Source organism: Nelumbo nucifera, chromosome 3, assembly GCF_055504915.1.
Source record: "Nelumbo nucifera cultivar China Antique chromosome 3, China Antique-T2T, whole genome shotgun sequence".
NCBI classification, from domain to species: domain Eukaryota; kingdom Viridiplantae; phylum Streptophyta; class Magnoliopsida; order Proteales; family Nelumbonaceae; genus Nelumbo; species Nelumbo nucifera.
Window position 1 is genome coordinate 14,345,395 of NC_142651.1, and position 13,266 is coordinate 14,358,660.

Consider the following 13,266-nt stretch of genomic DNA (forward strand, 5'->3'; position numbering starts at 1 on the left):
TTTTTAATTATTATTTTATTAATTTTATTACTACTAAAATTATATTTTTAATTATTAAAATTAAAATTATATTTTTAACTTTTTAACTTTTATTATATTTTTAATTATTATTTTTCTTAATTTTATTATCAATACTAATTTTTATTATTAGTAATGTTTTTTATTATTTTGGATGAATATTAATTTTTAATTATCTTACATATTTTATTTTTTAATTATATTACTATTAATTTTCTTATCACATGTTACATTAATTCATATTATTGATTTGCATTTTGCTTAAAAACACCAATAAATATTACTCTTGATTGACGGCGTAGATCACCTCACATTGTGTATATGAGATACACGGAATCAAGTAAGCTTGGAGTGGATATAGGGCAAGGTATATGTTAGGTTTAGTTTGGAAGGAATACAAATACAAATATGTACAGTACAAATACATACAAAATACACAAATTTGCAGTCTACATATTTATATTTGTACTCCATCTAAATTGAGCCTTAGGTCCACAGACCACTACATTCTTATTTTTGTTCTAATATTTAAGAGGAGATAGAGTTTTATAAAATTGCATTCCTTTTATTTTATTTTTTATTTTTAAATGGTGGTTACAGGCCACAACAGTTGTGCATTGAGAACATCTCCTCATGAATATATGCAAATACAGATGTTCCAAATGTGTGACTGTAATGTCTTGCAGGCTAGGTGTGGGTGGGATTCTTGTGTGTAGGAGATCTGAATTACAGGCTAAAGCTACTGATAAAAAAAAGGTATATATAGGTTGAGGCTTTTTCATTTTGCTTGAGTGGCAAACAATACTTTTCTTTTGCTGCAAAAATACATACAATTGGCTTTTGTTAGCGAATGGAGATGTTTTGCATGGATAGATGTCGCTTCCTATTTTCAAGAAGACATAAATCTTCATCGTTAACCATTCTCCTACTGTTAGACAAAAAGGAATGCTTGTAGAATGTTCGAGATTCGAAGCTGTTAAGTTAGTTTTTAAGATTTGCCAACCTGATAAGCACCTCAACTAATTGATAAATATCCCATCTGATGCAGTTGCTAATTATTCCATCCTCATCACACCTTTCATATGGCTAATCTTTCTGGCAAGGAACCCTTGGATTTGAACTTTCCTCAATAGATTGTGGATAATGGTGCATCGGATCACATGGTATCCGATTTGTCATGATTCGTTTATTAGGCTGTGTTTGGTTGCAGTGCAAAGTTGCAAAATGATTTGGGTGTAAGCTTTGATTTATTTTTGTTTCAAATTTCATCTTACTTGTTACTTTGATCGCAATAAAAATGAAGTAAAATAAGATCCAAAAATTCAAAACAAATTTAAATCAAAATTTGCATTCTCAAACATTTATATTAGTGCAAATAAAATTGCACTGCAACCTAACACAGAACATCTTCCTAAACCTTAATCTGTGCGAAATTCCCACTGGAGAAAATGTTGATGTTACTTCACGGAGTCCTTTATGTTCCTCAGTTTCAATATAGTCTTTTGTCTGTTCATCAACTGTTCTTTTCTCTCAATCTGGATGTTACAATTTACATACAGGACCCAAAACTGATTGGCAAAGCTGAACTTTGGGATGGGATTTATCATCTTCGTGCGCCCACCTCATGTCTCACAATGTCCGTCAAGTATATGTCTCTCTTAACATTCTGCACCAACGTCTTGGAAATATTTCCCGTGATCGTGGATTTGGATCGCCTATTCCGAATAAATTTGCTGCTTACTGTGTCTATTACTAAGGGTAAGCATGAGTTGAGCTTTTCACGAGTTCTTTGAGCTCGGTTTGTGAAAAGTTCGATTTGATTTGATTGAAATTGATTTTCAAGTCGATCTTGAACTCAATAAAGTTCTGCTCATGAGCCTCATGAGCCTAATATATATATATATAAACTAAAAATATATTACATATAAAATAACTAGTTTTTATAAATTTTAATTATTTGTATGTATAATTTTTTACTTTTATAGGAAGCTTGACTCATAGTTGAGCTCGAGTGAGTCAAGCTTGAACTTACGAGCTTTTGAGTAGAACCAAATTGGAGCTCAAGTTTGTAGCTCAAATCAAGCTTGAACCTCCTAATTGGCAAGCTGAGCTTAAATAGCCAAATATACGAATAGTACGAGGCTCGAGCTTGGTTTGAGCCAGAACCTTGAGCTCGAGCTCGGCTCGAGTAAAAAATTCATAAACTCGAGCTCGATTTTGAGCAAAAATATTTCATAAAAATAAAAAAATATATATAAAATAATATTTTTTATTTGATATTTAAAAATAAGAATTATAATAATTAATAATTATAATATTTTTATTATATATATTATTTTCTATAATTTTATTTTATATATATATATATAAATATATATTCGAGCTGACTTGTGAGCCTCACGAACTAAGCTCTAATAAGCTTGAGCTCGGCTCGTTTCATAATCGATCCAATGAATTAGGCTCGAGCTCGAACTCAAACTCGATTGAAACCGAGCCAAATTGAGCTTTTCATGAACCAAATTCGAATAGCTCATAAAAAGCTCGGCTCGTTGCCACCCCTAGGACTCATTCTCCCTTTGCAACTAGTCTTACCAAGAGTTAAAAACCTTTTAAAATATTCCATTACAATCGACCTTTGGGGCCCCTTCCACACACTAGCTCATATAGGAGTTTGGTACACAATTTTTTTTCCTGGGCAACTTGGTTGAAATTACTATAGAATAAGTCAGATTTTTTTTTTCTTCTTTCTATTATTTGGTAAAAGTTGAATTCAATTTCAATGTTTAATGTATTAGATCTGATATGGACATGAATTTTCCTGTATTCCAATGCGACATTTCTACCAACCAAATAGAATTGTGCATTCACTGATATGACATTTCTACCAACCAAACAGAATTGTGCATTAAACATCTTTCACTGATATGCCTCAATAAAATGGTGTAATAAAACATAAACATAACCATTTGCTTTAGTACTGTACTGTGGTCACAACCACAGCTGAACTACTTTGTCTCCAGAATGTGCATGTACACACTTCACACCCAATGCATTTTTTTTTTGTAATAATCAAGTTACAAAATTATATATGTTAATGTTAATTGCTACGCATTATTAATTACCCTTTGCAAATTAAAAGTAAATACAATATACGCAAAAACAATTTAAGGTACAATCGCTTTTAATGGTGGTTGATGAATTCACGTTTTTATCAAAATTTTTGAATGCCGGATGAATTGGCCTTAAATTCACCATGAAAATGTCATTGTAATTGGGATGGTAATTTCTACCTTATCCAGTGGGTACTTGCCTCTACCCTCCCTGATAGGGCGCTTTTTTTTTTTTTTTTCTTGAAGGACAGGTTTTGGGGGTGGGGGCGAGTTTTGGGATTCTACCACCCATACGGGTATGAATAGGGTACTGCCAGATCTGCTCCTCACACCTGGTGCCTCACACCCACATCCTATTATGCATTAGGAACATCTCCTATACTTATTAATTATAATTCACGGGAGATGTTTCCAATAAACGATGGATGTGCCTGTGAAGCGCCCATTTGTGAGGAGCAGATCTCATCACGTATTAGGCTAAACCCAACCCTCCTCAATCCACATATTGTTGAAAAGCAATAAACTTTATATAATTGGTGTTGAATTTAATAATATGTAGAATTTTATGTGAAGGATAATTGATAGTTTGCGTTTTCTATATGTTTTAATCAAATAATTGAAAATTTTGTTGTATATTTGTGTTATTTTACTTATTTATTGCTTATAAATGATAAGAAATAATAGAAAATTAGATACGAGTTCTAAACCAATCCGCCTTTACCCTTGAATGCGGAGAGGATAGGGTTGGGGAGGATTTTGCATTTTCATGTATGGAAAGGATTTGGATTTTCAAAATCCAACCTGCTACAGGTTTTGAGGCGGATACAAGTTGGGAGGTTTAGGAAAGTGAATAAAGTCTATAATTTACAAAACCTTCCTCGAACCCACCCCGTTGCCATCCCTAGATTGTACCATAGTTTTCTTTGATCAATACATGCCATAACAAAACGCCGATACATCATCAAACCGTTAGGATTCTCCCATCATTTTTTAGGATAAATTCCTTAAACTATTCCTACTGTTTGCAAAATTGACTAAATATACCCTTGCTGTTTCTGATAATTGACTAGCTCTACTAACATCCGTTAATGCTCCATCACGATCTATACACATATGACCCCACATTACCTATAACATTTTTTCAAAACCCAATATTACCCTCATCTCCTTCATCTCAACACTGGCAAGCGTTCTATTCCAGCACCTGCTGAACATTGATCCTCACTGTCACGAAAACCCAAAGCCATGTTATCAGCGAGAAGGTCACCTCACCTGTGATGGTTCCCAACACACTATTGCCTTTGTTCTTGCGAGCTGGCTACGAAACGCGATTTCGAAATCTTAATACACGGGAAACGGATGGCAAGAGCCCCGATCAAACAATCGAGATTTCATCCTTCCAGTCTCTCTGCGTTCAGCTATGGCGTTCTTCTCCCAGTCTCTATTTTTCTTTGAAGATAACTATTTCAGTCTCAAGGTAGAAGACAATGAACAATGTTTTCTTTTGAAGGGTAGTTTTGACATTTAATAGATAACTGACAGTTGGTTAACGGTAGGGACCAAATTGACACTTTTTTAAACTTTAGTACTGCAGTGACACATTTGAAAGTTTGGGTGTTCAGGTGCTAACTTGACGCTACCCTCAAAATTTAGGGTACTAAAGCGGAATTTTCCCTAAAAATAAAGATGTTTAATATAAAATTTTATTTATACTAAATTAAAAAGGATATGATTAAAAACAAATTTATGAAGGATTAAGGAATAGTTTCAATAAGTGAAGTAGATTGTAGTGATTTGGTCACACGCATAGAAAATAGAAAAAGTGATTTATTACAAGTTGAAAGAACCAAAGGAAATAGGGGTAGATAAAAAGGACTGGCCGATTGGGATGGAAATAATAAGGAATGATTTAAATGCTAGGGGTGCAAGTCAGGTGGGCTGGGTTGGGTTTTAGCTCAACCTAGGCCCAACCCCAAGAATTGGGTCTAAATCCCAAGCTCAGCCTGAGCCCGAGGTCAATTCTGAACCAATGTTTTAAACGTGGAAGTGTGACATGAGGCATTCCACTACCTAGAGGTATGAGACATAGTTCAGAACATAAGAGGAATAAGCCTCTTGAACACAAGGAGGCATAAGAAGAGGGGGATGAAGAGGATGGAGGATCTCATTTAAGATTATTTTTAATAAAAATCTTTTATATTAAAACGAATGAAAATGCATAGCACTAGTTGAAGGGGGGGGGGGGGGGGGGGGGGGGGTGTCTTTTAAAACACTGTTGTGAACTATGTAACCTGAGTCGAAACTGCACTAAAACGCGATGCACTCGGGTTGGGTTTGGCTAGGCCGGGCTCGGGTTGATCAATTAGCCCACACTAAAAAATTAATATACATATATGTGTATAATTCATGCATATTTGCATATATGTATGGTTTGTTAAAAATAATATGCTTATATGCATGCAAATGTCTCTCTCTCTCTCTCTATATATAAGGTCAGGTCAGGTTTGGTCTACCTAAGGGCTAGGCCCGAATCCAACCTGAAAAACTAAAATGTCTGAACTTTAGAGCCCAGTCCCAGCTTAAGAATGAAGGACCAAAAGTCCAAGCCCAGCCCTGTATAAACTTATGGGCTGAAAGTATTTGGGCTCGGGTTGAGCCCACCCAAATTGCACCCCTATTAAGCACACATAATGTAAGATGGACAAGACACTGAAAAAAATGACTAAACAGAATTCATGTAGCCGACTCTAGTTGGAACTAGAATTGATGATGATGATGGAGATGCATATCAACTTGTATCAGTCCATATCATATTGGTTTCATAAGATAAACAATGAACTGAATGGAATTTGGATGAAGGTGACACATGTGATATGTGAAAAGTACATCAATAATAATATCCGTTCTCACTCTTCAATTATAAACTTGATTTCTAAAGCCTAAAGGCTTCCACAAAGTTGGGGAGGATGACCAGTTAAATAAGGTAACTTAAAATATATGCTCGGAAATTTCAGAAATTGACTTTAAAATAGATTTTAAAATAAATTTAAGGGTAAAACATAAAAGCGTCCCTACGTTCTTTGACAATCATATAAACCTTTCCTATGTTTTAATCATAACAAAAATCTCTCCTGTTGTTTTAAAAAATTATACAATTATCTCCCTTTTGTTTGTTTTTTTTTTTTTTTTAAATAGAAGCCTTGTTTTTTTGCTCCAAAATGCATTTATTTTTTGTTATGGGCCCGAGCGTAGGATCGCGTCACGGGTCGTTCCACGGCGAACCCCTGATCTTCCCTTGCCTTTGGCCTTGCGCACAGACCCTATTTTGCCTATCTAGTGGGTGATTTGTCCAAGAGACCACCCGAACTCTCCCTTGGGGTGATTTGTCCAAGAGACCACCCAAACTCTCCTCACTCGTTTCTTGACTAGAAAACTGAATGCTTTATTTCAATTCGTAGCTCCTTAAATAGGAGATTACAAAAGAGAATTCCTTGTTGGATTCAGCTAAGCTAGTGTAATCCAACTCAAACTAAAACTCCTAATTTCCTACTTAAACTAAAACTCATAACTCTTACTTAAGAAGATAAAATAAGATAAGGATAAGATAAGGGATAAGATTAAGCTGGCGGCGAGTTGACGTGTCCAGATAAGGGTGGGCCCACCCCTATGAGCTGTCGTGTGGGCCCCGCTTTGCTGCTGCTGCCGGGTGTGTGCGCGCGGCTCATGGTGCCACTGCTGCGCGGTGCGTGCGCGCAGTGCTGCTGCCGCGCAGCTCATGGTGCCGCTGCCGTGCGGTGCCGGCGTGTGCACGGTGCGTGCTGCCGTGCAGTGTGCGCTGCTGCCTGGCGGTGCATGCTGCGTACCATGATGCCGCTGCCGTGCGGTGCCGGGCGTGTGCGTGCAGCGCTCTGTCGGGCGGTATGTGCCGCGCGATGCCAGCCTGCTGTGCGGCGCTGCCGGGCGGTGCGTGCTGCTGGGCGGCCTGCTGTGTATGCTGCTCTGCCTATGATTACGCCGCAGCGTGCTGCCAGGTGGTGTGTCCATAACATTTTTAAAATGCCTTATTTACCCTTAACAAGTTTTTTTTTTAGTGATAAAATACAAAGTACTATTCATTGTCTTCAACTTTTGAACCTGCAACAAGTGAGGTGCATCCAGTGATTGAGCACACTCTCTAGAAATAATAATTGAGCGATAACAATGAACTGTTCTACCGTTCTTAAATATTGTCGATTCCGACTCTCTCATTCACAGCATACTAACGATTATGATTCTCTTGTCGTAGGCTTGTTGTAATCTGACCATTGATTTGAAGTTATGATTCAGTAGAGTGTTACTAGATTTGAAATTCTGGTGGATGACAGCTAGGACTGCATGCTCATGGAAGAACTTAAGAGTTCTAGGGCACAAAAGCTCACCCCTGATTCGATGATTGGTGATTAACTAGTTACTTGTTTCAGTTACAATAGAGAGGGAGAGGGGAAAAAAAAAGAAGGGAAAAGGATAGAAAGAAATTAGAGAAAGAATGAAGGAGGGGAATAAATAAAGAATGGAGAATTCCGAACTGATATAGTAAAAAATATTTGTCGAAGGTAAATATGACATTTAAAAAGTAAATGCATTACGTGTCAATTTTCCCTTATGAAAAGTCAACAAAAGGAGATATATATACATTTTCTTCAAAGGTTTTTAATTTTTTACTACAGTTTAAACACAGGTGAGGTTTATATGATTATCAAAAAAATCGGGGTTTTTTATGATTCAGTCCATCCCTAAGAAATCGTAGCTCCACGGCTCCATTCAAAGGTGAATTGAATCCTGCCCGTGGATTGATGCTAAATTCACGTGCAGGATATAGTTTATAGGGGAGAGAGAGCTACTAATAGACTAAGAGGGGGCTGCAAAAAAGATTTCTAAAAGGGAGTGGAACTTAAAAATCCCTAAATACTCGGGAAGTTTCTATATTTTACCCTAAACTTAAATAGAGCTTGTGAATAAACTCCACTCGACTTAAACATACCCTTTATCACTAAACATCACATTCCGTTTACCCATGATGTCATGTGACTCATTTGAAATTATTAAAATCCTATTCTGCCCTTTTATGCCAAGACGAAAAAGCAGTTTTGGGTTTTGAGTTCTTTCTATATTTCATAGCAGAGTAGATGAACCGAAAATATCCAAATTCTCCTACTGTTTTCGTCGTTCATTTTATTTTTATTTTTCAAAATTACGAGCAAAGCTTCTGAAACGTGGTACTTTGGATGACAGGTAAGATTAGAAGAGTATAGGATTACTTTGGATGACAGGTAAGATTAGAAGAGTATAGGATTCTTACGAGTGTAAACCATAACAATAACATTACAAGAAGCCAGATGTACCTTACTTCAGTTTCAATTGTAATTTATCTCAGCTCGTATAGCCTTATCTATTGTCTGAACTGCACATCTGACCTGACTATCTTGCTTCCACATCGACACTATATCAGACGTTATCCTTTTCCTTTTAGTAAACAACCAATAGCTTATCTCAAGCATGCATGAAGCCTATGTTCACCCTCTTGAGGGAGTTAACTCCGGCTATTGGCCCCAACAGCCTATGCTGTTGAGAGCGTTCTTAGGCTGAATATGTTATGCCCATGTCCATGATTATAGTTAAAAAGAAATAGGAAACAATTACTATTCTACCCCACTTTATGGTAACGTGGCATTCTCAAAAATGTTTTCAACAACACATGCTGTTGGCCCTCAACAGCCAAAGTTTTTCCCTCTTGAGGGGTATGAGACACTACCGCATAGACACCACCTTGCTTCCGCATCTAGGCGATGGGCGAAAGGTACTGTCTGAAGTCTGAACCCATGAAAAGGATAACGCCTGTTGCCTGATAACGTGATAACAATGAAGACACAAGCATTGGGAATTGTAGAGTGCTGGATTCCAAGTGAGCAATCAGTTGCCCTTTGGACCAGTTGAGAAAGTCATGCCTTTTACCTTCTTAGGAGAGCTGAAGAGAACAAAGGTACTGTCTGAACTGTATTTCCGACTCCACTGGCACACCAAACATAAAGATGGGTCATCTGGCTTTCTTTTTTTCTTTTTTTGAAAATTTGAAGGATAGTTAAGGGTAAAGGAGTCTGTCAAATCTGAGACACAAGATACCTAAAATCCATTTAAAAACCTTCAGGGTGTGTAGTCAATTTCTAAAACCTCAAGGTCTTTAAACCTGATAAACATGAAAACTGACTAAAATATGAAATTTATAAACCCAAGAATATTCTACCAAAAAAAACCAAGAATACATTCATAATGGTATAACTTCATTGGCATTCTCCGAGTCCGGATCACCTGTCCACGAGAACTCTGCCCACACCTACCCACAATACACTACCCCCCGTGAATTGGGAACATCTCCCCCTGCATAATAATATTATGCAGAGGATGAGATGTTCTCCATGTGTGGCTCCGATAAACGTGGGCAGAGTTCTCATGGGCAGGAAATCCGGACTCGCATTCTCCAGTGTTTTGCGGATATGTAGGATCGTAGTTGCCGGAGGATGATGGGTGAAGCCATAAAGGTACTTGGTTAAACTTTAAATCTGAAAACAAGATGAGACGGTGGGAATGCGGCCTAAGTCCTACCCATTTTACCCGTGAAAGCAAATAACCATTAAGCCTCGAGACCACCGTTAAAAACAAGAAAGACAAGCTCCTATAATTAATTTTCTCTTCTAAACCTATCGTTTTATCACTTGATCTGTATTCTAGAGTGATGGCTGTACCCTAGGCACTAGTAGCAAAACCCTGTTCCCTAATGGATTATCTTTTTGTGTTACTGTTAAGTACATACTAAACCATCTTTTCATCCTGAGTTGAGATCTCAGTTAGGTTTGGAGGCACGGAATCAGCTGGGATTTGCTTTGGTGATAAGGCTCAAACTGGCTAATGGGAATATAAAATGGAAATCAAATAATATGCAGTTTAAGGAATGAGTGGTTAAGGCAAGAATAAACAGGTCTAATAACGACTAAAGGACATGTCGCCGAAGAAGAGATAGTGAATTTGGTGATCCACTGCCCTTCTCACACTAGGATCACTGGCTAATAAAGTATTTCTTCTAATTTGCTTCTTATCAACAATAAACCAGGACCAGTAATATCAAATTTAAAAGGGTGCAATCATCTAGAAATGAGGCTATTAGTTTGGTGGCCCAAATTCCTGTGACTCCAAAACTACTTGGTCAAATACCATATCAGATGAACCAAATTAATGGCACACTTGTAATGAAATATCAAATCTTCACAGAATATGGAGCGGCAATTTCATATTTCCAGAAGCTCTTCAGTAAGTGGCATTAAGTACCACCTTCCTCTGAAAACAAGTTAGCATTTTCTTTGCTTTCTTTTAGAAGAAATTCCAGTCTAAGTGAAAGGGAAATAAGGACCCAAAGGGGGATATAAAAAGGAAGGCTGTGAAAAAAAAAGAAAGAAAATTATGAGAGCTTTTAGCCATAAATGCATGGAACCTAATAGAATCGTTAAAAAAAAAGAAAGAAAAAGAAAAAAAAAACTGCACAAAATCAAAGCAGGGAGTAGAATATGCAGCTACCTTGACATATAATTTCCTTTCCGCCTTACATGTTTCAATTCTTCTGAAACTACCTGCAATCTCTGGCAAGGAAACCTTTCAAGCATGGCAAACCCACAAGTTGGTGCAAAAATAATTTACAATCACCGTGAGTGGGGAGGTTAATGTTTATCACTAGTCAGTTAAACAGGTTGCCATTTTTCTCTTTGTGGTTCAGACAAAATGTTAGCTCTCGATATTCTCCACACCCCGGATGTTGTGCCGCTGGAATACCTTTATCCTATTTTCAGCCCACCATTTCTCTGCCTGTTTCTCACTAAAATGTTTCCGACTGCAGACAACCAAGAGTAGATGAGTTAATTAATTTAGAAACTATGTACACAACTACAAATGTGCATTACCAATGACTACACAGAAGATTTAAACACCTTTCCAATCATGTAAAGAAAAGAGCATTTGTGCTTGCATCCTTTACAATGGCTACAGAAGTTGCAGTTTGCGAATATCAATGCTGTTGTTACTATTAAGTATATTTCTGACCACAGAATATCGCTTTTCCTTAATAGATTTTTTCTTATTGCTCTATGATTCTGAACTTCACTCTTCTCAAGAAGTGTCTCCAAAGCACATATAGTGAAAGGAAACAATAAAATCATTGATCAGAATACTCTCTTTTAGGGATTGACAGAATATATTAATATACAATGCAAAAACCACCAAGGAATAATGACTTATATATATAGTACCAAAGCATTAAGTCTGTTTTTAGTGGTCTTATAGGCTTTAGTTCAAACAGATGCTGAAAATGATCAGTGTATAGAGCTTGTCAAGTCAGAAGCAGGCTTCCTATATTGTACCTCAAAATAATGGTTGCATCACATGAAAAAACCAATGCATCTATAATCATAAGCATGATATAAGCATCATTTATATTTTTTTTGGTAGATAAACAATAAAACTGTGAAGGATTACAATAACACCTCAGGATCTGAAACTCTATTAGGACAATATGGTGGTATGCTTGATAGAAGTCAAAGTTAGCATATGGTATTAGGGGCACATATCTAGTCTTACTTTGTATCATTCAAAGCCCAAGAAGCAGATTGACTGATGTTCAAAACATCTCATCAAGAGTTAAAAATATGGCTGGCTAAATGGAAGTCATTAAAGCAAGATGGTTAGAATGGTTCTGCTGGAAATAATTTGTGTTATTATCCTCCAAGAAGTCTTACCAATTTAACTATAAAAGGTACTCTTAAGGTACACATGAAGAGTGCACTATACTGGATTTAGCTTTATTCTGCAAGTGCTGTCTGGAGCCTAATGGTACCAGGTACGTGTACAAGGATGCCATAACATGTCGAATACTTTAATTTTTAGTTTAAATTCCATATCTGATACCGTGTCCTTCCATATCCTTTTTGTATCTAGGTAACGTACTCTGGATCCAATTTCATCGAGCTCAAAGTGAAGATTCCATATTTCACTGGAGATTTATACCTAATCTGACTTGTAATCGAATACAGGTCAAATCCTAAAGTGTACTATGAAATAAACATGCCTAGTAGTATCAAGAATTTGAACAGCTCTACACCTCAGATCCAGAACCAACCAAATTTTACACCCCAACCCATATTCAATAACATAGACCAAGATATGATCCATTTGTACATGAATCCCTATTTCAATGTTTTCTATAGAAAGGATGTAGGTTTAGATCATTCAGTTGGAACCAAGATCTTCCATGCATTATGCCCTTTACCATATCTTATGGAAATGGAGAAACAACAAGTTGCAAACTTGCAATCAGGAAGGTTCCTCCAAGTCACCCACTAGGAACAAAATAAATGTTATTGTTCTCATACCTGAAACGTATACGCTTGATGTCATTGCCACCACCTGGCAAGGGGGTAAGAGTTATGTAAACACCTGGTTCATATTGTACAACCTGGTCTGCCAATTCATTTTGTGCCTTGGTTTCACTGCACAAGACTAGATTCACTGGGAAACCATTGGAATCTGGTTCAAAAGAAGCCGGGCTGGTTGAATGGCTATCAGTAGAAACAAGCCTCAGAGCAATGGGAGCGTATCCAGCAACTGGACTTGATCTGTTAGTTGTAGTAGAACCAGCAGGTACCCTTTCAGTCATATCCTTCAACTGCCAGCACATTGACCATATAGCATACTGAGTGGTGAATGTAGTAGTAACACTTGTGGAAATTATCGGACAAATGGGAAGATAACTGGTTGATGGGATAATTAGCTTTTACTTTTATCATTATTTTTCCATGTTGGCACACAAATTTGGATACCCCATTTTTCTCTATTGTTTTTTTTTGCCAAAGACAGGTTGTTTGTTTATAGGGCATTCTGATGTCCTATATTAGCATACTCAGAAAACAAATACTTACAAGATTTGCCAATATTAGCATACTCAGAAAACAAATACTAACAAGATTTGCCAATATAGGGAATTCTGATGCAATTGATTACCATGGGATTTGAAGTTAAATACTAGACATAGGTGAATGCGAATTAGAGAGCATTACCAGGC

General features: G+C 36.9%; 1 protein-coding gene across 6 annotated transcripts in view; it reads right to left on the bottom strand.

Moving 5' to 3' along the window:
* Window positions 1-10,385: 10,385 nt before the first annotated feature.
* Window positions 10,386-13,266, bottom strand: part of LOC104602902 (PH, RCC1 and FYVE domains-containing protein 1-like) — an 81,074-nt gene continuing 78,193 nt past the window's right edge. For 3 of the 6 annotated variants that reach the window (XM_088901821.1, XM_088901820.1, XM_088901819.1), the window contains 2 exons: window positions 12,578-12,870; window positions 10,718-11,043 (listed from right to left, as the gene is read on the bottom strand). In XM_088901821.1, coding sequence (XP_088757947.1) covers window positions 10,938-11,043; window positions 12,578-12,870 — 399 coding nt within the window. In that variant the 3' untranslated portion in view covers window positions 10,718-10,937. Of the gene's footprint in view, window positions 10,595-10,717; window positions 11,044-12,577; window positions 12,871-13,266 lie in introns of those variants that run through there. The other 3 variants (XM_088901823.1, XM_088901822.1, XR_016084365.1) reach the window with 2 other exon arrangements.